This window comes from Mastigoproctus giganteus, chromosome 4 (genome assembly GCF_048544385.1).
Source record: "Mastigoproctus giganteus isolate SK-2022 chromosome 4, ASM4854438v1, whole genome shotgun sequence".
Classification (NCBI taxonomy): domain Eukaryota; kingdom Metazoa; phylum Arthropoda; class Arachnida; order Uropygi; family Thelyphonidae; genus Mastigoproctus; species Mastigoproctus giganteus.
Genome location: NC_143578.1, coordinates 122,827,994 through 122,852,520, shown reverse-complemented (window position 1 = coordinate 122,852,520; position 24,527 = coordinate 122,827,994). Strand labels below are relative to the sequence as shown.

At 36.1% G+C, this 24,527-nt stretch overlaps 1 protein-coding gene across 2 annotated transcripts in view; it reads left to right on the top strand.

The window, feature by feature from the left end:
- The window catches only part of LOC150087035 (tetratricopeptide repeat protein 37), a 702,248-nt gene that overhangs the window by 15,787 nt on the left and 661,934 nt on the right, over positions 1-24,527 (top strand). For both annotated transcript variants that reach the window (XM_090371768.1, XM_090371767.1), the window contains exons 2-3: positions 6,807-6,950; positions 16,836-16,927. In XM_090371768.1, the coding sequence (XP_090227894.1) occupies positions 6,807-6,950; positions 16,836-16,927 (236 nt within the window). The remainder of the gene's footprint in view (positions 1-6,806; positions 6,951-16,835; positions 16,928-24,527) is intronic.

The following is a 24,527-nucleotide window of genomic DNA, read 5'->3' as shown; positions in this document are numbered from 1 at the left end:
ATGGAAGACAAGGAAGACAAAGGCGGAGATGGATAGATGAAATTCATGAGTTTTTGAGTAGTAAATGGATGGCCAGTGCTCAAAACAGAAGGAACTGGAAAGTTGCTGGAGAGGCCTTCATCCTGCAGTGGATTGAAAATGGCTGATGATGATGATGATGCTACAGATTGGAAAATTAGAGAATGTTAAAAGAGAGATGAAAAGGAATAAACTAGATGTCCTTGGAATTGCTGAAACCCATTGGAAAGATGCAGGAGAATTCCCCAGCAGAGAATATAAGATAATACATTCAGAAAGTGATAAAGGTCAGGGAGGAGTTGCAATTATTGTCAAAACGTTTTTAATCATGCTTGACAAATGTGGAAACAATCAGTGACAGGATTATAATGACTCATCTTGCAGCAGCAGCAGCTCCAATTGATATTGTAATAATACAAGTTTACATGCTTACATCAAACAGCAATGAAGACACAGTAGAAGAGATCTATGAACAATTGGTAGAACTTCTGAGAAAAACAAAATCAAATGATAATATAATTATAATGGGAGACTGGAATGCAGTTGTGGGAGACAAAAGAGAAGGAAATATTGTTGGAGATTTTGGGCTAGGAGCAAGAAATTTGAGGGAACAACAACTAATTGATTTCTGTAGTCAAGAAAGATTTGTAGTAGCCAACACTTGGTTTCAGGCACCACTATGACGTAGGTATACATGGAAAAATCTGGTAAAAAAAGCCATGTCTTTTCCAGGAGCAGATGTGGACAGTGACCATTCAATGGTGAAAATGATAACAGAACTAAAGCTAAAGAAAATTAATAATAAATGGAAAACTAAAGAATGAAGAAACAAGAATACTGTTCCAGAATACTACCAACAGCTATAATGAAGTAAATAGGAAAGTATGATAAACAATATTGACCGGATGTGGAATAACATTAAAGAAACTATAAACAAAACAGCTCATAAATTTCTGGGAAATGGAAACATGGCGAAAATAAAACCATGGATAACAGAAGACATCCTTCAAGTGGTGGATCAAAGAAGAATCTTCAAAAATATGAAAACAAATGATGGGAAAAATAATTACCATGCTCTCAAGAATGAAATTAATAGAGAATGCAGAAAAGCAAAAGATAAATGGTGGACAGAACAATGCCAAGAAATCGAAAGCTTAATGCAGTATGGACGAACAGATAGGGCCTACAAGAAAATGTAATGGAATTCGCTCCAGAGCAATTAGGAATGAAAAAGATAATGCCATTCTTGATGCAAAAGAACAACCAGAGACATGGAGAAAGTATATAGGGGATGAGAATGGAGAACAACAAAACTTAAAACAAGATCAAATATTAAAAGAAGAATTTGAGCTAACTTTAAAGTTACTTCCTAACAACAAAGCTCCTGGTATAGATAATATTACAGCAGTATTAATAAAGAACAGTGGAGATCAAGTCAAGCAATCACTATTTGAATTGATTGTGAAAGCATATAGTGAAGAAAAATGGCCATATGAACATTGTACAACCGTCATAGTACCAATACCAAAAAAATCTGCACCAACCAAATGCAAAGACTACAGAACCATCAGCCTTATATCACATGCATCAAAAATTCTCTTAAAAATCATAAAAATATGAATAGAATCCTACATCGAACACTTTTTAAAGGGTACACAATGTGGGTTCAGAAAGAACTTATCTACAAGAGAAGCAATTGGAACTTGAAGATTCTTAGGCGAAAGAATGATAAACAATGGCAGGAATCTGTATGTGTGCTTTATTGACTATGCAAAAGCATTTGACATGGTAATTTGGAATGAGCTTTTTCCTCTACTAGAAAACATGGGATGTCCACAAAGATTAATTAGGCTAATATTTGACTTGTATAAAAGACAAAAGGCCATCATCAGGTTAAACGGAGAATTGACAGAAACAGCAAAAATAGGGAGAGGAGTGAGGCAAGGATGCCTGCTTTCCCCAGGTTTATTTAATATATCTGCAGAATTAATAGTCAAAGAAGCATTTGATGGTAAAATGTTACGTATAAAGATAGGCGGAAGAACTTGATTAGCACAATCAAGTTTGCAGGTGATCAGGTAATCCTTGCAGGTAGCCCAAGAATGTAATCCAATATGCTAAAACAGTTAATTAAGAAAGTGAAGAAATATGGAATGAAGATTAACAGTAATAAAACAAATATTATGACGATAAGTAAAAAGCCAAAACAATTTCACATTGAAACTGTTGGAGAAAAAATAAACAGGTAACAAAATTCAAATATCTAGGACAGGTTAAAACACAAGATTCATCTTGCCACAATGAAATCGGTTCAAGAATTGCGATGGCAAAACAAGCATTTAGAGGTAAAATCTCTTTACTAAGTCAAAGAAATATGTCACTAGACTTAAGAAAAAAGAATTATGAAAACATACATTTGGTCAATTGCTTTGTATTCAGCAGAGACATGGACATTAAACAAAACCAACTTGAAAAAACTAGAGGCTTTTGAGATGTGGTGCTGGCGAAGAATGTAAAAGATTAGCTGAACAGAAAAAATGAGTAATAACATGGTTTTACAACGTGTAGGAGAAGAAAGAGAATTGCTAAGAAGAATCAGAAGAGAACGGCTACAATGGGTTGGACACACCATGAGGCATAGAGGGATGTTACTGGATGTGCTGGAAGGCAAAATACCAGGAAAAAGGAAATAAGGAAGACCAAGAAACACCATCATAAATAAATACAATTCTGAAGGAAACTGGGCTTCAAAACTATGCAGAAGTGAGACACCTAGCACAAGACCGGGATAAATGGAGACAGCTCATCAAAGGGGCAAACCAGTCGATCGACTGATACACTGAAGAAGAAGAAGAAGGCCTTTGAGCATTTCCAGGGCTTTGTCTAGATAAGCAAAATGTGGCTCAATGGGTTGGTTGTGTTTGCTGTACTGGAAGTATGTAGGATGACTTACAGCTGCCCAAAAGGATCCTCCAGTGATGCACTGGCCACATTAATTGTGTGTTGCAAAGGCGTGCCACCATGGTTACTACTATGTCTTGGTCTGAGACCACTATGGAGGCTGAGAAAGGACAGACAAGACAGGATTATGTTCTTAGTTAAGAAGCATATAAAATGTAAGGCAGTGCAGCCATTTGACATGGGTGGCCAGTGCAGTATTCAGTCAGTTTGGTGTAACATGAGCACTGGAAAAATAAAATTGAGAGTAGGAGTCTGTTATAGGCCTAAAGGCCATGATGAGTATAATGAACAAGGCAAATTTAGTGGGCAAATAAATCTGGATGTTTTATAATGGAGGACTTTAACTTTCTAGATATTGATTGGACCATGTGGGTTTCGTCATTCACACAGTAGCAAGACTTTTATGGATTTACTGGATGACTATTTCTTACCAGCATTTTATAGAGGCACTGATGGAAAACATTACTTTTGATTTAATTATCAGCAGTGAACTCTTGATGCATTAAGATCCTGCAGGTAACAGGGCCACTAGGTGGCAGTGATCATAATATACAGGTAGCCCTCGATTTATGTCGGGGTTAGTACCTAGGGGAGGACAGGCGCAAATGGAACCCTTTATATAATGGAGTCAATCGGAAATCATAGGGTTAGGTTCCGGGCACCAAAAGTTTTACCTACCACTTTGCATTGATCTTTTTATTTTATTAGCATTCTTCATTGTTGTAGTAATAGTCGACGGAGGCATATTCGTAGCTCTACACACATTAGGGCATCTTTCACCAGATTCCACCCTCCGAATATTGCACTAGGATTCAATGAACTTCTTTTACCAGACATGGCGTTTCTTTATTCTATTAAATTAAAAACTTTATTACACGATTGGCAAAAACTGCACATGGATATCACTATTATTTTTATTTAATTTATTAATAGCACAATTAATAAAAAATGCTAGCATAATAAATTTCCAACATGTGTAAATAGCGTAAACAACAACCAACTGAATGGTTCACTGCATGGATCCACGAGTGGTTACTTTGAGGGCGGGAATCTTTCTCGTCTCTGATACGGATGTGCTAATTGCTGATTGCCTTAGATTGTCCTAAATCATGTGAACAGTGGATAGCACAGTGTGATGCCGATAAATTTTGTCTGACGATTTTAAACTTTCAATTTATAAAAAATTTGCAAAAATAAATAAATAAAAATAAAACTGGTGTTGTGGTTAGTGATCGGCGCTATTGCTGATTGGTGCAAATCGGACCAGTGCAAAACAAGGGCTACCTGTATTAATGTGGAGTCTATTTAAAGATATAATTACTATTGAAAATAAAAAGGTAGGGATTTTGCTTTCGTAAATGTGACTTATCAGTGGCTTAGATAGTTTTTTATATTCTATTCAGTGGGAACAACTGATGATCTTACCAACAGAAAATTCTAAATGGAAAGCATTCAAGGGAGTAATCATAGAAACTACTAAGCTTTTTATACCAACTAAGAGATAATGTTCAAGATAATGTTCCTAGTCAGATATACTGATGAGACTCGTGGCAGAGATAAATGATGCTTATAATTTATCAGGTGATGTAGAAGCCTATAGTAGATATAAACTAGTCTTCAATCAAGTCAAAAAAGAGGTTAGGCAAGCTAAGGCAGATTACAAGAAATCTTCAGCATAAAGTGCAAAGACTTTGCTTATGTAAACACTAGAAGGAAGAGAATGAATCATATTGGTCCCCTAGATATGAATGGTTTAACTGTTGGTGATCCTGCTTAGATTGCTGACACACCGAATAGGTATTTTGCATCTACATTTACACAAGAGAAATTTTTTAGGGATAGGATGCCAGAAACATAAAATTCTAACAGAACCGAATCATTTTGTGCTAACTAAGAAGAAAGTGTAAGAGAAATTGTTGTTATTAGTAGCAGTGGCATATGATGCATGATAGCAAGCTTATAAAGCATCACAGAAAAAAAAAACAAAAAAAAACTTCCACATCAACTGTCCATCCCCTACAGTAATTTGTCTAGTTCTTCCTTGAATTTAATTAAACTACTCACTTCCAAAACAATAGATGGAAATTTCCAACAAGCAACCTCCCGCTGGCTGAAGGCAAACCTTCACACATCTATTCTGCAACCATCCTTCCTCAATTTGAATTTATTCCTCTGTGTAATCTGAGCAAGAAAAGGAATGCCATCAGCATTGAGCTTGCTCAAATCATTCAAAGCCTTAAACACCTCAATTAGATCACCTTGCAGGTGCCTATTATCCAAATGCTGCAATTTGGAAAACTGAAGCCTTTCTTGGGCATTGCTCTTCTTGGATTAATGTTATTAGTGGAATACTCTAAGGTTCAGTGTTGGGCCTGTTGTTGTTTTCAACATTTATTAATGATATTGATGAAGGCATATCATGTTTATTGCCTAAGTTGGCAGATGATATGTAGATTGGCAGGGTGGTTAATGGCAGTAATCAGGATATGCTACTGCAACAATTGAGTTGTTTAAGGCTTTGAATAGATTGAGTAAGTTCAGTGTTGATGGACTCATACCTCTTGGTCAAAGTACACACACATGAGGGTAGGGCATAAATTCAAATTGAGGAAGGATAGATAGAGTATGGTTGCTTTCAGCTAGTGACTAGTTGATTTTGGAACAAACTTCCATTCAGTGTTGTAGAGGTGGGTAATTTGAATACCATGTTTAATTGTGATTATGTTGTTGACAGGGTCAATATTGACTGTTATAATTATGATGTTTCCTTTGCACAGGAAACCTTCATAGCAGTAACAGCTTATATAGCAGTCCTTTGTATCAGACCAAATCAAATGCTATGTTTTTGTCTAAATAATGTCAAAGTTATTTTCTGCATAGTAATGCCATAAGTAATGACAGCATTACTCATAGAGAAAGTGGAACTCTGTCATAATACTGGCATAATCAGATTACTAAACAAGATTTTCTCTGTTTATGGGAAACTCAAAAAAGAATTATTCTCCCCCTCAAGGAAAAACAGTTCTGTGTTCCCTTGAGAAAACTGTTTATTATAAATAACACTCTTAATTATTTTCACTGATTTTCCCTACCACTGATGTCGGTCTGTCTGGTTAGTGGTCCTGCCTTCATTCTTAAGACCACTTTATGGACTGGAAATTTATTGACACTTCTCCAATTCAATAGTTTGCCCTTGTATTATGAAGACTTCATGATTAATCCCAAAGATTGACCTACCCTGAGGTTTAGAAATTTTTATACTGAACATATCTCTCTCTCTCTCTCTCTCTCTCTCTCTCTCTCTCTCTATAATTTCGGAATGGTTGATTTCACAGTGCTCATGTCATTTGTGCAGTTTCTCTTTGCTGTGAAGGGGCTTACATATGTAGATATGTAAGCTCCTTCACAGCAAAGATATTCATGTGATGTATCCATTCATTTTATCAGCTGTGTTATCAATGACTATCCCACATCCATTTTGCTAGTAAACAGCCAGAATGAAATATGTTTTAATTGCAAAATTGCTTTTCAGGCAAATTATCATTCTGCATGAGAGAGTTAAAAAATAAAATTCCACCTCCAAAATTTTCAAAAACAGAACTTTATTGCAAGATTTCTTGACTTTACTATAGACTCAGCACTTGTTTGATAATTTTATATGGTAACTTCATTTTTCTTTTAAGAACATTAAAGATTTGGGAAGTTAAATCTATATATAGTGTATTGTGTTTATCCGTACAAATATATATTTCAGGAAATTTTATTTTTAACCTTAAATTTTTTGAATTGCATAAGTTCTTAAACAGGACATTTTTTTTTATTTCTAGGCTGTACTTAAAGTAGACAAAAAAAATTACAATGCATATGTATTTGTGGGTGTATCAGCTCAGGAACTGGATCAACCAGAACAAGCTGTGGCTGCATATAGACGTGCTATAGAAATTTCCCCAGATCAGATCTTAGCTTGGCAAGTAAGTTGTTCATCATTTATATTGGAATATATTTTAAGGTTCATTTCCAGGATTCCATATCAGATGTTGTTGTTTGTTATTTGGTTTTTAGGAGCATTAGCAACTAAGGCCATATTGCTCCAGGATATGCGGTGGTCATTCCCTGACCTTTTCGCATCCTCCATATTTGGTGGTGATGGGCTCGAACCCCGGTCTAATCAAGAAGCGTGTGCTATGCACTGCTGCTCCTTCTCACCTAGCTACGGAGGCGCCTCCATATCAGATGAGATGGTGATAATCTTCTCTATTGGACATGTTGCAATAATATGCATATTATGTTCATTATTTAGTTGCCCCCAGATATATACACTAATGGAATCAATGAACAATTAAAGTGACAGAATGATCATTTATTTTTTATTAATTTGATGTGGGATGAAAGTGTAACATATTTATTATAAAAATGATTGGCAAGATTACATGGTAAGGCCATAATAATTTGGAATCAGATGAAAATGAAATGTCTGCAGTGAATTGCAAGTGTAACATAAGGAAGTGTAGAAGCCAGTTCACAGGAAAACGATGCCCATGGAAGTATCTATAGAAAAGGCATGCTACAGAAAGAGAACGTTAATGAGACAGAGTAGAGATTTCTCTGTTAGAGATGAGTCTAATTAACCTAACTGCTGCCTCCTTTTGATTTGTATTCCATGGTAGGATGGATTTGTGATTTGTACCGGGTGTTGAGCGTTATTGCAAGTGCATGCAGTGAAATTCGAGCTCCAAGAAATATAAGTATTTTTTTGCCATTTTATTTACTTGATTGTCATATTATATCGTACTTTCTAAGTAGCTTTATAGAACTGTTACGCTTATTTTTATTTTTAATATAGATAGAGATATTGTAGATTACTACTTAATATATGGCGCCTCCGTAGACAGGTGGGAAGGAGCAGCAGTGTGTAACACACGCTTCTTGATTAGACTGGGTTCAAGCCCGTCACCACCAAATACGGAGGATGCGGAAAGGTCAGGGAATGACCACCGCATATCCCGGAGCAATATGGCCTTAGTTGCTAATGCTCCTAAAAACCAAATAACAAACAAACAAACTTAATATATGTAAAACTGTTGTTTCATTCGAATCTTGCTGCCATTACTATAGTATAGATTGAGTGGTAGGGAATTCAAATTTTTAATTGTGGTAAATAGGTAGCTAACGTAAAACTACATAGCGTAGTATGTATCACGGCATTTAGAAATCTATTATATAGTCTAGTATTGATCATTGATTAATTAAATCGATTAATCTTATTAATTTTCATTGTATTCCATCAATTCAATCATGCTTGTTACTTTACAGCAAAGTAAGGAGTAAAGTTACTTTGCTGTAAATCAGCAAAGTAACTAGCACAAAGTAGCAGGAGTGCTATGGCTCGAGTGAGAACCGAGGAGGGGTGGTTCTCCAATGCATCACAGCCTCAAAAAATGTATGGCTTGTGAAAAGTTTGTGGATAATTCTGGAACAGGACATGATCTTGCCGAGGAGGATGTCTTTGTGTGTGTAGAGAGTGTCAAGAAATTAGGCATCAACTCGGTGTTCTGATGGGCACTTGGAAGATTTTGAAGAGTCAGGTAGATACCAACTAAGGTATTAAAGTGGGGGACCCATCATGCTCTCAGCTGCACAACTCATTGCCAGAGCTCCCTCTTGTGCATCAGTCTTCACAGCAGTAATCTCCAAAGCAGAATACACTGGTCTCGCAGTAGCTAGTTATTGTCAGTGACTCCATTGTCAGGGAAACAGGTAATATATTGTGCAAAAAGAATAGCTGGAATAGGACCAGGGTATGTCTGCCAGAGGAAAAAGTTGATGACGTTGTAGAGCAGGTATCATCTTTTAACAGCACAAAGGGTCATATATTGTTGTACACGTTGGCACTAATGACATTAAGAGTAGGAGATCTGTGGATTAACAAGTACATGTAGAAAAAAAAGACCGCAAATTAGGTTAAAAGTGAAAGTGTCTACAATTCTTTCTAAACACGATAGGAGGGAGTATGTGATGAACGCTTTTTCAGTCAATTCGGCCCCGGAGAGATTGTGCAAGGCTAATGGGGGTAGAATTTTTTTTTAGTGTGGTCTGTGCTTGTTAATGGGAGAGATTGCTTCCACAGGGATGGGATACACTTAAATAGAAAGGGTGCAAGAATATTGGCTGATGCTAATGAGGCAGTGTTAGGCAGGTTGGAAAACTGCTAGCTTGGGGGGGGGATTCACAGACTAAAAGATTAACAGTAGCCACAGACAGAGGGGAAAGTGATTTTTGCACTACTTCTATTAGATTGGAGGATGGGGTGCTGGTGTTTTCAGGGACTGGTGGAAGTCATCACGGAACAAATAAATACCTGGGCTCTGTTAGGGTAACTAACAATAAGAATAGGTGGATATATACCAATGCTAGGAGTATAGTAAATAAATTTGATGAATTTGAAGTGCTGGTCAAGACATCAAAGACAGATATTGTTGGGATATCAGAGATGTGGTGTCCCATAGATATAAACAGTGTAGAATTGGAATTTGGGGAGTACAATGTGTACAGAAAGGATAGACAGGATAGGAAGGGAGGAGGGATTATGCTGTTAATTAAGAAACACATAAAATCTAAGGAAGTGTATCCAGTTGACATAGATGGTCAATGCCAATGTTGAATCAGTTTGGTGTGATGTAAGCACTGGGAAAGCAAAAATAAGAGTAGGAGTGTGTTATAGGCTTAATGACTGATGAGTACAACAAACAACTGTACAGAGAAATAGAGTGGGCCAGTAAATCAGATTTCTAATAATGGGGTATGTTAATTTCCCATATATCGACTGGAACTTTGTGGGTTGGTCACCCGCACACTAGCAAGATTTTGTGGATTTATGGATGATTGTTTTCTACAGCGGTACATTAGAGAGTCACCTAGAGGGAGTAATACTCTTGATCTGATTATCAGCAGTGATTCTTTATGCATTAAGGGTCTGCAGATAAAGGTACCACTAGGCGGCAGTGATCACAGCATGCTGGTATGGTATTTACACAAAGATGCAACTACCATCAGGGGTAAAGGGAAGGGTTTTGCTTCCATAAAGGTGACTACAGTGGTCTCTGAAAGTTTTTAAATTATATACAGTGGGACCAACTCATGTTATTACCAGCAGCAAATTCTATATGGGAAGTATTCAAGGAAGTAATAGTGAAGGCACTAGGCTTTTCATACCAATTAAGAAATACTGTTCAAGGTTTAGGCCTAAATGTATGACAGATGAACTAATGAGACTCATGACAGAGAAGAAAAATGCATGGGATGCATATAAATTATCAGGCGATACAGAAGCCTATGATAGTTATAAGCTCGTCTGTAGTAGTGGCATGTGATGCAAGAAAGCAAGTGAGCTTATGCAGCATCAGCCAAAAAAAAAAAAAAAAAAATCACACCATTCCCTCCAAATGCCTGTCCAGTTCCTCCTTAAATTTATTTAACCTATCAACTTCCACAACGACAGATGGAAGTTTGTTCCAGCAATTAACCACCAACTGGCTAAAGGCAAATTTCCGTACATCTGTCTTTTCTTAATTTGAATTTATGCCCCCTAAGGTTCGTAATCTGAACATGTGGAAGGATCCCATCAGAATTCAGCGTGCTCAACCCATTCAAGGCCTTATACACCTCAATCAGATCACCGCGCAGGTGCCTAGTATCCAGCCACTGCAATTTGCAGAACTTAAGCCTCTCTTGGTAAGAGGATCCCTTCATTCCCCTCACTAATCTTGTTGCCCTTCTCTGTACACGCACAAGCAAATCTACATCCTTCCTAAAATGAGTCGTCCAGACCTGTATGCAGTACTCAAGGCGTGGCCTGACCATTGCCTTATACAGAGGGACAAACACCTCCTTTTTCCCTGCTAGCAAAATTCCTATATATCATTGACAAAACCCCATGACCTGCCCTGGCAGCCTGTCTGCATTGATCAGAAAACTTCATATCTGACTGCACAATTACTCCCAGGTCTTATTCATTTTCTATCACCTTAAGTGTAGTACCACACAGTTGGTACTTTTCTGTTGGGTTACTTCTACCCATATGCAGTACTTTCCATTTGTCAAGGTTAAACTTCAGTTGCCACTTCTTAGCCCGTCGGCCCAAATTATCTAGACCTTGTTGCAGTAGCACACTGCAATTACTGCCATTAACAACCCTGCCAACCTCTGTATCATCTGTGAACCTCTACACTAAGCCTGATATACCTTCATAAATATCATTGATAAATATACAAAACAACAGTGGACCCAACGTCGAACCCTGTGGGACTCCACTAATAACATTATTCCACGAAGAGCAGCACCCATTGATTACCACCCTTTGTCTTTTCCCACTTAACCATCCTTTTATCCATTGTAGCAACTTACCCTTAATACCATTGTGCTCCAATTTGTATAGTCTTCCATGCGCAAGTGTCAAAAGCTTTCCTGAAATCCAAATATATGATATCAAAATTATTTTTTGCATCCAGTTCCTTTGTAACCATATCATAATAACCAATCAAATTTGTCAGAGAAGACTTTCCCTTAACAAACCCATGCTGTGTCTGAATTATTGCTGCAGTCTTGTCTAGATCCTGCAAAGCATGTTTAACCAGTGACTCCATTATTTTACCCGGAACATAAGTTAAACTAACTGGTCTGTAATTACTCATGTCACTCTTCAATCACCCTTTGTGAATTGGGACACATTTGCACATTTCCAGTCCGTGGGCACCTTCCCCGAGTCCAAGGATGCTCTCATAATTATGGCTAAGGGTTTGCTTAGTTGATTTGCCACCTCGTTTAATATAACTGGATAGATCCCATCCACCCCAGGTGCTTTTCTTATGTTTAAATTCAACAATTTCTCCTGCACTTTGCCCTCAGTTATTACAAAATCATTAAGTACCCTGCTACAATTTGATAACCTTCTACCATTTTCAAACCTTAATAATTCCTCATGTGTGAATGTAGATGCAAAATACTCATTCAGTTTGTTTGCTATCTAAGCAGGATCATCAACAGTCGAACCATCGATGTCAAGTGGACCAATCAGATTCATCCCCTTCCTTTTAGAGTTTATATAAGTAAAGAAATCCTTGCTGTTTTTCTTAGCATCTTTTGCCAAGGATTTCTTGTGATCCGCCTTCGCCTGCCTAACCTCCTTTGTGACCTGATTACAGACTAGCTTATATCTGCCATAGGCTTCTGAGTCGCTTGATAATTTATATGCATCCCATGCAATTTTCTTCTCTGTCACGAGTCTCATTAGTTCATTTGATAACCATTTAGGCCTAAACCTTGAACAATATTTCTTAATATGTATGAAACTTTTAGTAGCATCCACAATTAATTCCTTGAATGCTTCCCACTTAGAATTTACTATTGGTAACATCGTCAGTTGATCCCACTGTACAGAATTTAAAAACTGTCTGAGACCACTGTACTCACCTTTAGGTAAGCAAAAACCCTTTCCTTTACCCCTGATGGCAATTAAATCTTTAAGTAAATCCCACATCAGTACACTGTGATCACTGCCACCTAGTGGTTCATTTATCTGCAAATTCTACAAAGGTATTAATTATATGTAATCAGTTACGAAGACGATTAGGCAAGCAAAGGCAGATTACAAGACATCTTTGGCAAAGGATGTTAAGAAAACAGTAAGGTCTTCTTTAGTTATATAAACTCTAGAAGGAAGGGGATGAATCAGATTGGTCCACTTGATATCGATAGTTCAACTATTGACCCTGCTCAGATAGCTGATAATCGGAATGAGTATTTTGCATCTACATTCACACAGGAGGAGTTATTAAGGGAGGAAAATGCCAGAGGTTTATCAACCTGTAATAGGGTGCTTAATGATTTTGTAATAACGGAGAGCAAAGTGGAGGAGAAATTGTTGAAGTTAAACAAAAGAAAGGCACCTGGGGTGGATGGGATCTATCCAGTTATATTGAAGGAGGTGGCAAAGGAAGTAAGCAAACCCTCAGCCTTAATTATGAGAGCATCCTTGGACAGGGGGAAGTCCCCACGGACTGGTGATGTGCAAATGTATCCCCAATTGACAAAGGGGGATCTAAAGGTGACAAGTGTAATTACAGACCAGTTAGTTTACCTTCTGTTCCAGGGAAAATAATGGAGTCGCTGGTTAAAGATGCTTTGCAGGATCTAGACAAGACTGCAGTAATAATTCAGCCACAGCATGGGTTTGTTAAGGAAAAGTCTTGTCTGACTTTGGATTGTATACTATGATGTGATTTCAAAGGAACTGGATGCAAAAAATAATTTTGATATCATATACTTGGATTTCAGGAAAGCTTTTGACACTGTTGTGCATGGAAGACTACTGTACAGATTGGAGCAGTATGATGTTAAAGGTAAGTTGCTACAATGGATAAAAGGGTGGTTGAGTGGGAGAAGACAGAAGATGATAATCAATGGATGATGCTCTTCATGGACTAATGTTATTAGTGGAGTCCCCCAGGGTTCAATGTTGGGTCCACTGTTGTTTTGTATATTTATCAATGATATTGATGAATGTATATCAGGCTTAATGTTGAAGTGTGCAGATGATAGAAAGGTTGGCAGGGTCAGTCAGATATGAAATTTTCTGAGTAGTAGTGCTGATAGGCTACCAGATCAGGTAATGGGGTATTGTTAATGATGTTCAGGAATTTTGCTTGCAGGGAAAAGTAGGTGATATCCCTTTGTATAAGGCAATGGTCAGGCCACGCCATAAGTACTGGCAACAAGATTGGTGAGGACAATGAAAGTGTGGTCTTACCAAGAAAGGCTTAAGTTTTGCAAATTGTGGGGTCTGGAGACTAGGCACGTGTGAGGCGATCTGATTGAGGTGTATAAGGCCTTGAATGGGTTGAGCAGGCTCAATTCTGATGGGATTCTTCTTGTTGCTCAGATTACAAACCTGAGAGTGGCATAAATTCAAATTGAGGAAAGATAGTTATAGAATCGATGTGCAGAAATTTGCATTTAGCTGGCAGGTAATTGATTGCTGGAACAAACTTCCATCTGTTGTTATGAAACACATTTAACATAATAACATAAAAATCCAGGAATTCCAGCTATCGGTATTATCGCAAATGTAATTAGATCGACTTTTACTACCCATTTATAACAGACTCCACTAGCAGGAACCACCAATAAACCGGAAACTGCAAATTGTTTTTATTGTTTTATGGTAGTGACCTCCAGAAATGTGCTTTAGTAAAACAGAAGCATGTAATATGTGAAAATAGTGTGTTTCCGCCTTTACTGCATTTTTTTTTTCAGTTTGTACACGGGCATTGCATCATTTATTCAGTTGCTACTTGTTTGCTGTGCGTTTATGTATATCAAGCTTGCTTCCTCATTTTTATTCATTTTATAATTGTGCTCTGTTCTCAAAAAAATGAATAAAATACTTGAAAAAAAGTGTGAAAAGGAAGCGTTCTGGTGAAAATACTTCAGAGAGAAAAAGAAAAGCAATATCGATAGAAGAAAAATATGAAATTGTGAAACGCTTTGACCAGAATGAAAGAACATGCGATATTGTGCATGCTACAGGCCTAAATGAGGGAATGCTGAGGACAATTAGAAAGAATGCAGAAAAAATAAAAGCAACTTTCATAGCAGGAACAACACAAAGTGTAACAAAATCAGTTAGATCAAGACACAAAGAACTGGAAGAGATGGAACGTCTTTTATCTGTTTGGATAGAAGATCAAACAAAGAAGAGATCAGGAACAAGTTTGCTTACGATAACAGCAAAGGCATTGGCAATATTTGAAGACCTCAGAAATAAAGCTGAAAACCCTCAAGAAATGCCCTGATTGTTAAGCCTGTACATAAGGTCAGGTAATCAGCATGTCTTCTCTTGATTGGAGAAGACATGCTGAGCTTCCATTTATTTGCACACCAATATAGTGGATGGAGTCAGAAAAATGGCTTCATCCACTTTCTCATTCCCAGAAACAGTTATATTGACCTTTAGCTGAAATGAGATGAAATATCTTGCAATGTTTAGTATCTTGCAATGAGATTTCCTGCATTCTTGAAAATGTGCTGTACATTTTAAGCATAGGGTGGTTTCTTGATTAAGCTTATTTTCATTTAGACAGTTATGTCAACGAATGAAATGCTCATTATTTAGAAAATCCTTGTATCATTATAGTAAATACCTTGTTTTTCTTAATGAGTTACAGTGTAGTATAATTCGCCTCAGTATTAACATCTTTCGATACATGTTCATTGGAGGTATAGTTACTTCTGAAGTTGCTTTTTCTCATGGGTTGCAGAAATTACTTATCCAAAACTTGTTTTCAGAAAGATCATCAATACATCAAATTAGAAATGGTCTTTTATTAATTATTATTTATATAACAAGTCACAAAGTCGCTTCGCTCCCTTCTGCCTTGTGTCACACAAACCTGAATTATACATTTTTATATTTTAATTTTTTTTTAAACCCCACACCCCATTCTTCAGCATTTTTGATTCTTTTTCAGTTAACACAAAGAGATTTCTAGCTGCCTTCAATTGTCCATGCTAAAAACATGGTGATGTTAAGTCAACCAACCTTAGATAATGTGGTTTATTGTCATACTAAAAGCCAATTTCACAGGAAACTGTGTTCATTGAAAAATGAAGTTATATTCCCCTTCGTTTGAATACATGTGAATCCGTGGAATATATTCTTTTGATCCAGCTCTGTCACCTGTGACAGAGCTGGATCAAAAGCATATATTCAAAAGCTCTGTCACATGTGACGTGTTCACAAACCAAACATTTCTTCCTTATTTCCACTGCACGCAGTCTTGTGATATAAAAGTAGGCTTTCATTTTTCGTATCTGTCCTTTCTTAATTGTTTTTTTCACATTATTATTGTTTTTTCTTATTATTTTCATATTTTTCAATAATCACTTTGTTTTCTTCAATATCAGGATTTTTAAGTGCTACTTCATATTCAAGGTCTTTTCTTTTCTTCTCAGCCTTTTTGATACGAACTTTCTCTTTTCTTTTACTGCCATTATTAACAACATTGTTAATTGTTGAAGAAAGTTATGAAAAAATTGAATCGTTGCCTTGAGACATGTAGAATTCTAAAAATTAAAAGCACTAAACTAAAAATTAAAAGCACTGTAAATATTCTTTTATAAATAGAAAAATTTAAAGACTGTAAAAAATTAAGAGTTTGTAAAAGCGTCTTTTAGACAGATCTATCAATAACTTTGTTTTAGTATGATGCAATAGCAGTTAGCCCTGCCTTGTGGAAAGCAAACTATTCTTTTATATATAGATTGTTCCATTTCTCATCACTTCAAATTCCTTGTGCTCTATATATTTTAGTGCTATTCTTCTATTAGTATTAATCAGGTCAAACAGTGCAAGGACACTAACTTATTCTGCATTAACATTATACCCACTTCTGTTATTTCGTAACTTTATCACATAATTGTAATTATGTAATTTGTTCATCCAGCAAAAGCACATGGCAAGATAGTTTTCAGCAAAAAATACATATGACTTGCACAATGGGCCAAGTTATGGAATGTTGTAGGTGCAACTATACTGTTCATATTCGTTATGGTTACAGAATGAAGGATATGTTTATGTTACAAATAATGCCAAAATAAAGATATGCTGTCATCGTGTGATGTCCCTTGGCACCATACAAAGAATTACCTCTCATAATTTCAGTACACATGAAAGGGTACAAAACACTGACGGTATGAAAAAAATTTCATTTAAATTTAAAAAAAAATTTTTTTGATAAAGGTTAAAAACATATTCATTTAGATTTTTTCTGAATTGTTTCCTGCTGAATTTTTTCCCCCAGGGACTTGGTAACTTTTATGAGAAGTGCTGCATAGAAGATCATAAAGAAGAGCAAATTGAAGTATATGAGAAACTTGTTGAACTTCTTAAAGAGTAAGAGGTTATTACTACTATCACTAATTATTATATTTAAATATGAACTGAACTACTATTGTTAAACATATTAATATGTTAATCAGTTAACCATTACCAGTCACAATTTTACAGAAATTGTGACTGGTTATTGATTGGGCAACTCAGAGTGTTTTCTGTATTCCCACTAAGCTTTAACACTCATCAGTTGTGCCGTAGTTTGTTACAAAAATAACCATATGGAACCTGACAGGTACTCCACTTTGTCTTTTTTTTTCTGGAAAAAGTTTTTGGTTTTTTAAATTCTGCTTGTGGTATATATCAATATTTCTTCATTTTTAATGGTTGCTTCACTTATTTTGTGTAATTTTTTAAATGCTGTGTTTAAAAAACACAGCATTTAAAAAAAAATAACATGTTATTAAAAAATATTCTGTTGAAACTGAAAAACCAAAGTTATATTTATTAAAATATAAACATGAAACTAACAAGTTCTTCTATTTTCATTGTTTAGAGAACCATTAAGAGTGCAAAATTTGCACACTCATTAATTTGTTTTATCAAATAAATAATGGAATAAACAGACAAATTATAATAATAAAAGCAAGAAACTATTTCAGATCAATAATAATAATAATCCAGACAAAATAAACTTTTATACAATAATTAAATGTAAATCTACTGCTTCCTGTAACAGATGCTTCTGCCAAAAGTCAGCCAATGTGCAATTTCAAAATGCACATGAATGCAATGTGTTGTACATGAGACAAAAATGAAAATAATGTGTTAAGTGTAATGGGGGAAGCAAGTAGTTGTGTGGCACCTGACAGGTTCTTTGCATTTATAATTTCAAGTAAACAGTTTTTCACTTCCAAAAAATCTCAAATAAGTTTGGAGTATATTTAGATGAAAACATTCAGATTTTTAATTATGAATTAATGATTAATAAACAACGGATATTTTTGAAAAGTCCCTGTTGTCTCTTATGTGAATATTGTTAGATTAAATTGTAATGGATGTTACTGTTTTTCCTATTTGGAAAGAACAGTAACATCCATTACAATTTATGCTGCTCTGCATTGTAACATCCATTACAATGGTTGTTATGCACTGTAACATCCATTACAGCACCATTACAATGATGCTGCTCCATTAAAAAAAAAAAAAAAAAAAGTTTTGGCTGTAAGTCTTGTTCAATGCTTTTGTGTTGCAGTAGGTAGTTATGTGAAATATGGGTGCACTGATCTATTATTCCCTACAACTGCAAAATATTGAAACTTGAAAAATTCAGATGCTTCTTCATTTTGCATATATCTGTAGACAGGTGTGTATAAGCATCTTCACTCAGCAGCTTGGTCATATTTTCTGCTGGCAACTATTTTGCAAGTTGCATATCACTGTTGTTGGGAGTGAGAACTGTGCTTGCTTTACAGCAGTTACCAACAGCTAGAGTGGATGCCACACATAAGTTTCTATGTATTATTTTAATTATACTGCTGAATGATGACTCATTATCTCACTGTGGCACAATGAAATAATGGAGTGGTGATTCATTCAATGAAAGTGAAAAGAAAAATTTTTTTTGTACTGTGGATTTGAGATAATGTAGTTTTACGTTATGATATAAAAATTTTAGTCTGTATTTGAGATAATGCAGTTTTACATTATGATATAAAAATTTTACAACAGTCTGCATTTTTTTTTTTTTTTTTTTTGCTCGTGCTTCCCAGGGATCATGAGGGTTGGGTATAGTGGATAGTGCAGTATGAAGGATTTGTTTATGCTATAGTCCAATTGTACCCAAAGTTATCACTTGATTTGCACTTCAAGTGAAGCAGTAATATTTGCAGCACATCTAAAGAATAATTGGCATTGATCTTAATTGAGTGTTTCTTGATCTTGTAGATAAAAGTCATGGCATGCTGAGCTTTTGGGGAAGACAGTTTGAGATTTAATGCAGACTACCCTCTCAATGATAGACTCGTCAGTACCATATATTCTGTATTGTGTGGACATGTTGTCACTGCTCTCTGTAAATTTTTGTGTTTTTGACTACATTTGTTTTTCTTGGACATATTTTGGACTACTTGTTTTTGTTATGCTTTGAAGATTGCTGTATATTTTCATATGTAATGAAGGGACATTACACATTTTTTGTGTGCGTGTGTATTTTGTTCCATCATCTTGTTATCTTTTTTTTCTTATTGTATAATCACCTCTATCATTCTTATTATGTTGTTTTAATGGAAAATGAAGTTTACTATGTATTTTTTTTTTCTGTATATTTTATTGGCATATTTATTGTTTTTCTTTAACTCCCATTTTTATGGGACCTTAGGCATATATCCTGTGGTTGGCAAGGGATGAACTCAACCCTGTGATGATTAGAAAATTCAGTAGTTTCAAAACTTTTATTATAACTTTTATAAACTTTTATAATAAAACTTTTGCAGTGACCAGGACCGGCTCCAATATTTGTGGGGCCCTGTTCAGGAATTACTTGTGGGGGGCCCTGTTTGTTATTTCCTTACCTCTAGAAGTTAAAATACAGATATTATTGAAAGTGATTATAACATATACATTACATCTTTAAATAATGTCTTATGTTCGCTATCACCCGTAACACACATTGAGAATGAAGTAAGTGCTCTACTTCTAGCAATTTTTAAGTTTGCTTACCTTACCTCCAGAAGTTAAAAACAATACAGATATTATTGAAAGTGAGTATAACATAAAAATTACATCTTTAAATAACATCTTACATTCGTGCTCACCCGAAATATGTATTGAGAATGAAGTAAGCACTCTACTTTTGGCAATTTTCAAGTCAGCTTGCACAAGTCCTCTTGGAGTGGCAATAATTTGGGTAAGAACTTCCTAGTTCATTTCACAAATATATGTGGTCTCAATTCTAATTTCAGCAATGTCCATTTCCATTTGCAGTCTGCCAAACCCATGTATTTTTTCTGACAGAATTAGTTATCAGTTGATTCAACCACTGCTCATCTCAATTGCCCAAATTATTCGCTGTATGATTCCTTTCGCCTCAAAGGTGGTACTTATGCATATGTCTGTTCCGATATTGTCTGTCAGAGACTTCGTAATTTGGAATCTCCTCTGGCTTAAAATCTATCTACCTCATTGTGTCAAATTCATCGGTTGTCTCTACCGTTCTCCCAACTCCACTAATCACTTGGAGCTTTTTGGCTTCCTCTCTTTGCAACTTGACTTTCTCCAGTCCAACTTTCCTAACAGTGAGGTAATTTTATTGTTCACAACTCTTACTGGCTTCCGTTTTCTAGTCACACCGACCCATCTGGTCGAGATGCTGAGGCTTTTGCAATTACTAATGACCTTGCACAGATCGTTCATTTACCTACAAGGATACTGGACAATCCAAACCATGCAGTCAACACACTTGATCTTTTTCTCACAAACAACCCTTCTAAGTACACGGTCGAAGTGAGTGGTTCTTTAGGCACCTCAGATCACAACTTGCTGATTGTCTCTTCTCAAATGGAGCCTTTATCTCATGGCTATTCCCAACCTCGTATTGTTTGGCATTATGAATGCAAAATGGGATGACCTGCAAGACTTCTTTTCTTCTTTTCCTTAGTTGGATTACTGTTTCAAAACTTCTGATGTCAATGTTTGTTCAAATCGTGTCAGTGAAATTATTCTTGCAGGAATGGAATCCTTTTTCCCACATTCCACTTTAAAATCTCGTCCTTTATCTAAACCTTGGTTTTCCAATAAATGTGCTAAGGCTGTTCAAGAGAAGAATGTTGCATATCATAATTGGCTTGTTTCTAATTCTCCAGTTTTATTTTCTGCCTACACCAAAGCTTGCAACAATTGTAAAGCAGTTATTAATCAGTGCAAACTAGAGTTTGAACAGGCTAGGAGTAGAAAACTTGCCTCTTACCCTAATGATAGCCGAGCATTCTGGTCTCTTGCCAAAGCTATTGACCGCAACTTTTGCCCATCTCTGCTCCCACCTCTGTCCAAACCAGATAGTTCTGTTGTCACTTCAGCCAAGGATAAAGCTGACTTGCTAGCATCCCATTTTTCTTCCAACTCATGTATTAATGATCTTGGTAAAACACCTCCCACCATTCCCAACACGCTCCATATAATGTCTCCTGTGGTCTTCCGTCAAAAGGATGTCAGAAGGATTTTGACGAATCTTGATGCTAAGAAAGCTCCAGGTCCCGATGGTATTTCTCCACTTGTTCTCAAAATCTGTACTTCTGAACTTACTCCTATTCTTTGCCGCCTTTTTTCACTTTCTTATTCCAAAGGTGTTTTCCTTATGCTTGGAAATTTGCTCATATCCAGCCAATTCCTAAAAAAAAGGGTGACAAATCCCTCCCATCCAATTATCACCCCATTGCAATTACTTCTACTCTTTCTAAAGTAATGGAAAAATCAATTAACCGCCAACTCTTACACTACCTAGAAACCTTCCGTCTGATCAACGATCGCCAGTATGGATTCCGTCAGTGTCGATCCACTGGTGATATTCTGGCCTATGTTACCCATTTATGGACTAATTCAATGGAAAGGTTCGGTGAAACACAAGTAGTTGCTCTTGACATCTCGAAGGCTTTCGATCGCGTTTGGCATAAAGGTCTTCTAAACAAGCTTCCATCTTATTTGCCAACTGTTTTTAGTAATTGGTTATCCAGTTTTCTCTCTGATTGCTCACTGAGGGTGATGGTAGATGGCTCTCTGTCTTCTAACTTCTCCACTAATGCCGGTGTCCCCCAAGATTCAGTTCTTTCCCCCACTCTTTTCCTCTTGTATATTAATGACCTTCCATGGATTGGAAATCCTATCCATAGTTTTGCCGATGAGAGCGCATTGCATTCCACTTTCCATTTTGAGAAACCTTTTCCTGCTCAATCAGCTTCAACTTCTCGAAAATCTGCTACGAATTCCTAAAATGGTGATCTTCAGGTAATTCTCCAGTGGGGCAAAGACAGCTTAGTTGATTTCAGCCCTTATAAAACTCAGTCTTGTCTTATCTCTTGCAAAAAGGATTCTTCTGCTCCTATGCTTATCTTTTGTGACACTCCGATTTCTAGGCAAAATGATATCTCTCTTTTGGGGATTACCTGACTTCTAATCTCTCTTGGCACAAGCACATTACAAATATTGCTTCCTCTGCATCTAAAAAACTTGGTTTTCTCTTTCGCTCTTGGCATTACTTTTCTTCCAAACAGCTGTTAACTCTGTACAAATTGCAAATCTGCCCTGCTATGGAATATTGTTCCCACATCTGGGGTGGTGCCCCCAAAACCTCCCTCAGGCTTCTTGATTCCATTCAGAAGAAGGCAGTTAGGTTAATTAATGATTCATCTGTAACAAAGTCCCTCCACTCGGTGTCTCATAGATGTACTGTTTCTGCTGCATGCCTTTTCTACAGATACTTCCATGGGCACTGTTCTTCTGAATTGGCTTCTGTAATTCCCGCTCTCTCTCTCAAAACAATCCGAACATGCCGCCACCAGCCAACATCCATTTACTGTCCAACTTCAAACTCACAGAATCAACTTTTCATTCTCCTCGTTTATTCATTCAACTGCTGTTTTCTGGAACAACCTTCCTTCGTACGTATTTCCTGAAAATTATAGTCTACAGAAGTTGAAGTCTAATGTCAACAAATATCTTCTTTCGTCTTCTCAATCTCCAACCCAAGCACGATACTGAGTACTATAGATTCTAATACCTCTCGTGTTTGGGGTTTACATAAAAAAAAAAAAAAAAAAAAGTGGAGTTACTGTATTTCATTAATTCTGATCCCTTACTGCACATTAAAATGTCAAAACGATTGCACTACGAAGCCGCATTGAAACGAAAAGTTATTGTTTTTGCAAAAGAACATGGAAATAGAGCTGCGGGTTGACATTTTGACATTAGTAAAGTAAATGTTTGTCATTGGAGAAATGATCGCAATTCCATATTTTTGTGCAAAGCAACAACCGAGTACTTTACAGGGCCTTAGAATGGAAGATTTCCACAAGTCGATGAAGCTCTGATACATTTTGTAATGGAGACACATGCAAAAGGATTACCCATCACTCGACAAACCATGCAGTTGAAAGCTGGAGAAATTGCCAAGTCCCTCGGAATAGAGAAAATAATTTTTAAAGGCAGTCATGTCTGGTGCGACGGACCCATGCGTCATAGTGGATTACCGTTAAGGCACTGAACATCTATCTGTCCAAAAATTTCTGCAGACTTTCAAAAGAAGCTGATTAACTTTTAGCAATGGGTGATGAAATTAAGAAAAAAAAGAAACTGAGTTTAGTCAAATTGGAAATGCTGATGAAACCCCAGTCTTCTTTGATATGCCTCGAAATTACACAGTCAACGCTAAAGGTGCTAAAGAAATCAAGATTATAAGCACGAGCTACAAAAAACAGCATATCACTGTGATGCTATGCATCACCGCTGATGGTCAAAAGTTGCCACCATATTTAATTTTAAATAGAAAAACCATTCCGAAGAATGAAATTTTCCCCAAAGATGTTATTGTGTGTGCACAAAAAAATGGATGGATGTCGGCAGAGCTTATGGAAGACTGGCTAAATGTTGTGTGGAATTATTTTATGCAGCAAAAGTAAATACAATGGTATCAAAGAATTAAAAAAGGACTTCACAAAACATTAATTTTATGTACTGATGCGGATAATTGGTGTCTTGAAAAGAGTCTATTAATACTGGCAATAGAAAAACAAAAAACATTTTTGAAGCATCTGTATATTACAGAACCTTCTGAATAGGCAAAAACCTCAGTCTCTTCATGAAATTTCATCTTATTAGTAAAATAATGGCTCTAAGAAATTAATAATTCTCATTTCGATTTCAGAAGTAAATAAGTGTATACTAAAAATACCTTTCAAGCTGATTTGTATACATAGCACAAATCTACAACATTCATATTCTTAGAAGAACTGGTTAAATGAAGAGCTTATCTGCACTTTATTTAACCAGTAACTCAGCTTCTTTGTAACACATTCCATGAAGACCATATCATTTACTATCACTTAAGGAACATTTGGCCACCTTAGTCTCAGAACTTTGCACCTTTTGGGTAGCACAGTGATTATGATCATTGTGCTCCCACCCAGGTGGAAGAGGCCTGATATCAAATTCTTTCAAATTATAATTGAAATTTTACATTTGTTAGGATAATTTCCAAATTTTTTTTTTTTTTTAAATATTTTTGATATAGAGGTTACAGAAATGTGTTAGGTTATTGTTTTGCTTATGGTGCAAAATAAGAAACCGTCTTTGAAAGAATGCTGGTCAAATAATTGGCTATGGAAATCTGCACATTTTTATGAGATTGTGACAAGAGATATACAAAGTAATTCTGAAAAATATTTTTCAAAAAAATTTTGGAAGTTAAAATATGTTCCACTTATGTATCATACATAAAATCATACATTTTTGTAGCATTTTCTTATGGTTTCAGAAAAGTTAACTTTTGGGGGAAAAAATAACCTAGGCCATATAGGGGTGAAGTAGCTTTCAAAATGACTTGGTGCTTAAAGATTAATTAAAGATGTGTCAATCACTTGCAAGCACCCTGATAATGCAAGCCTTTCTGATA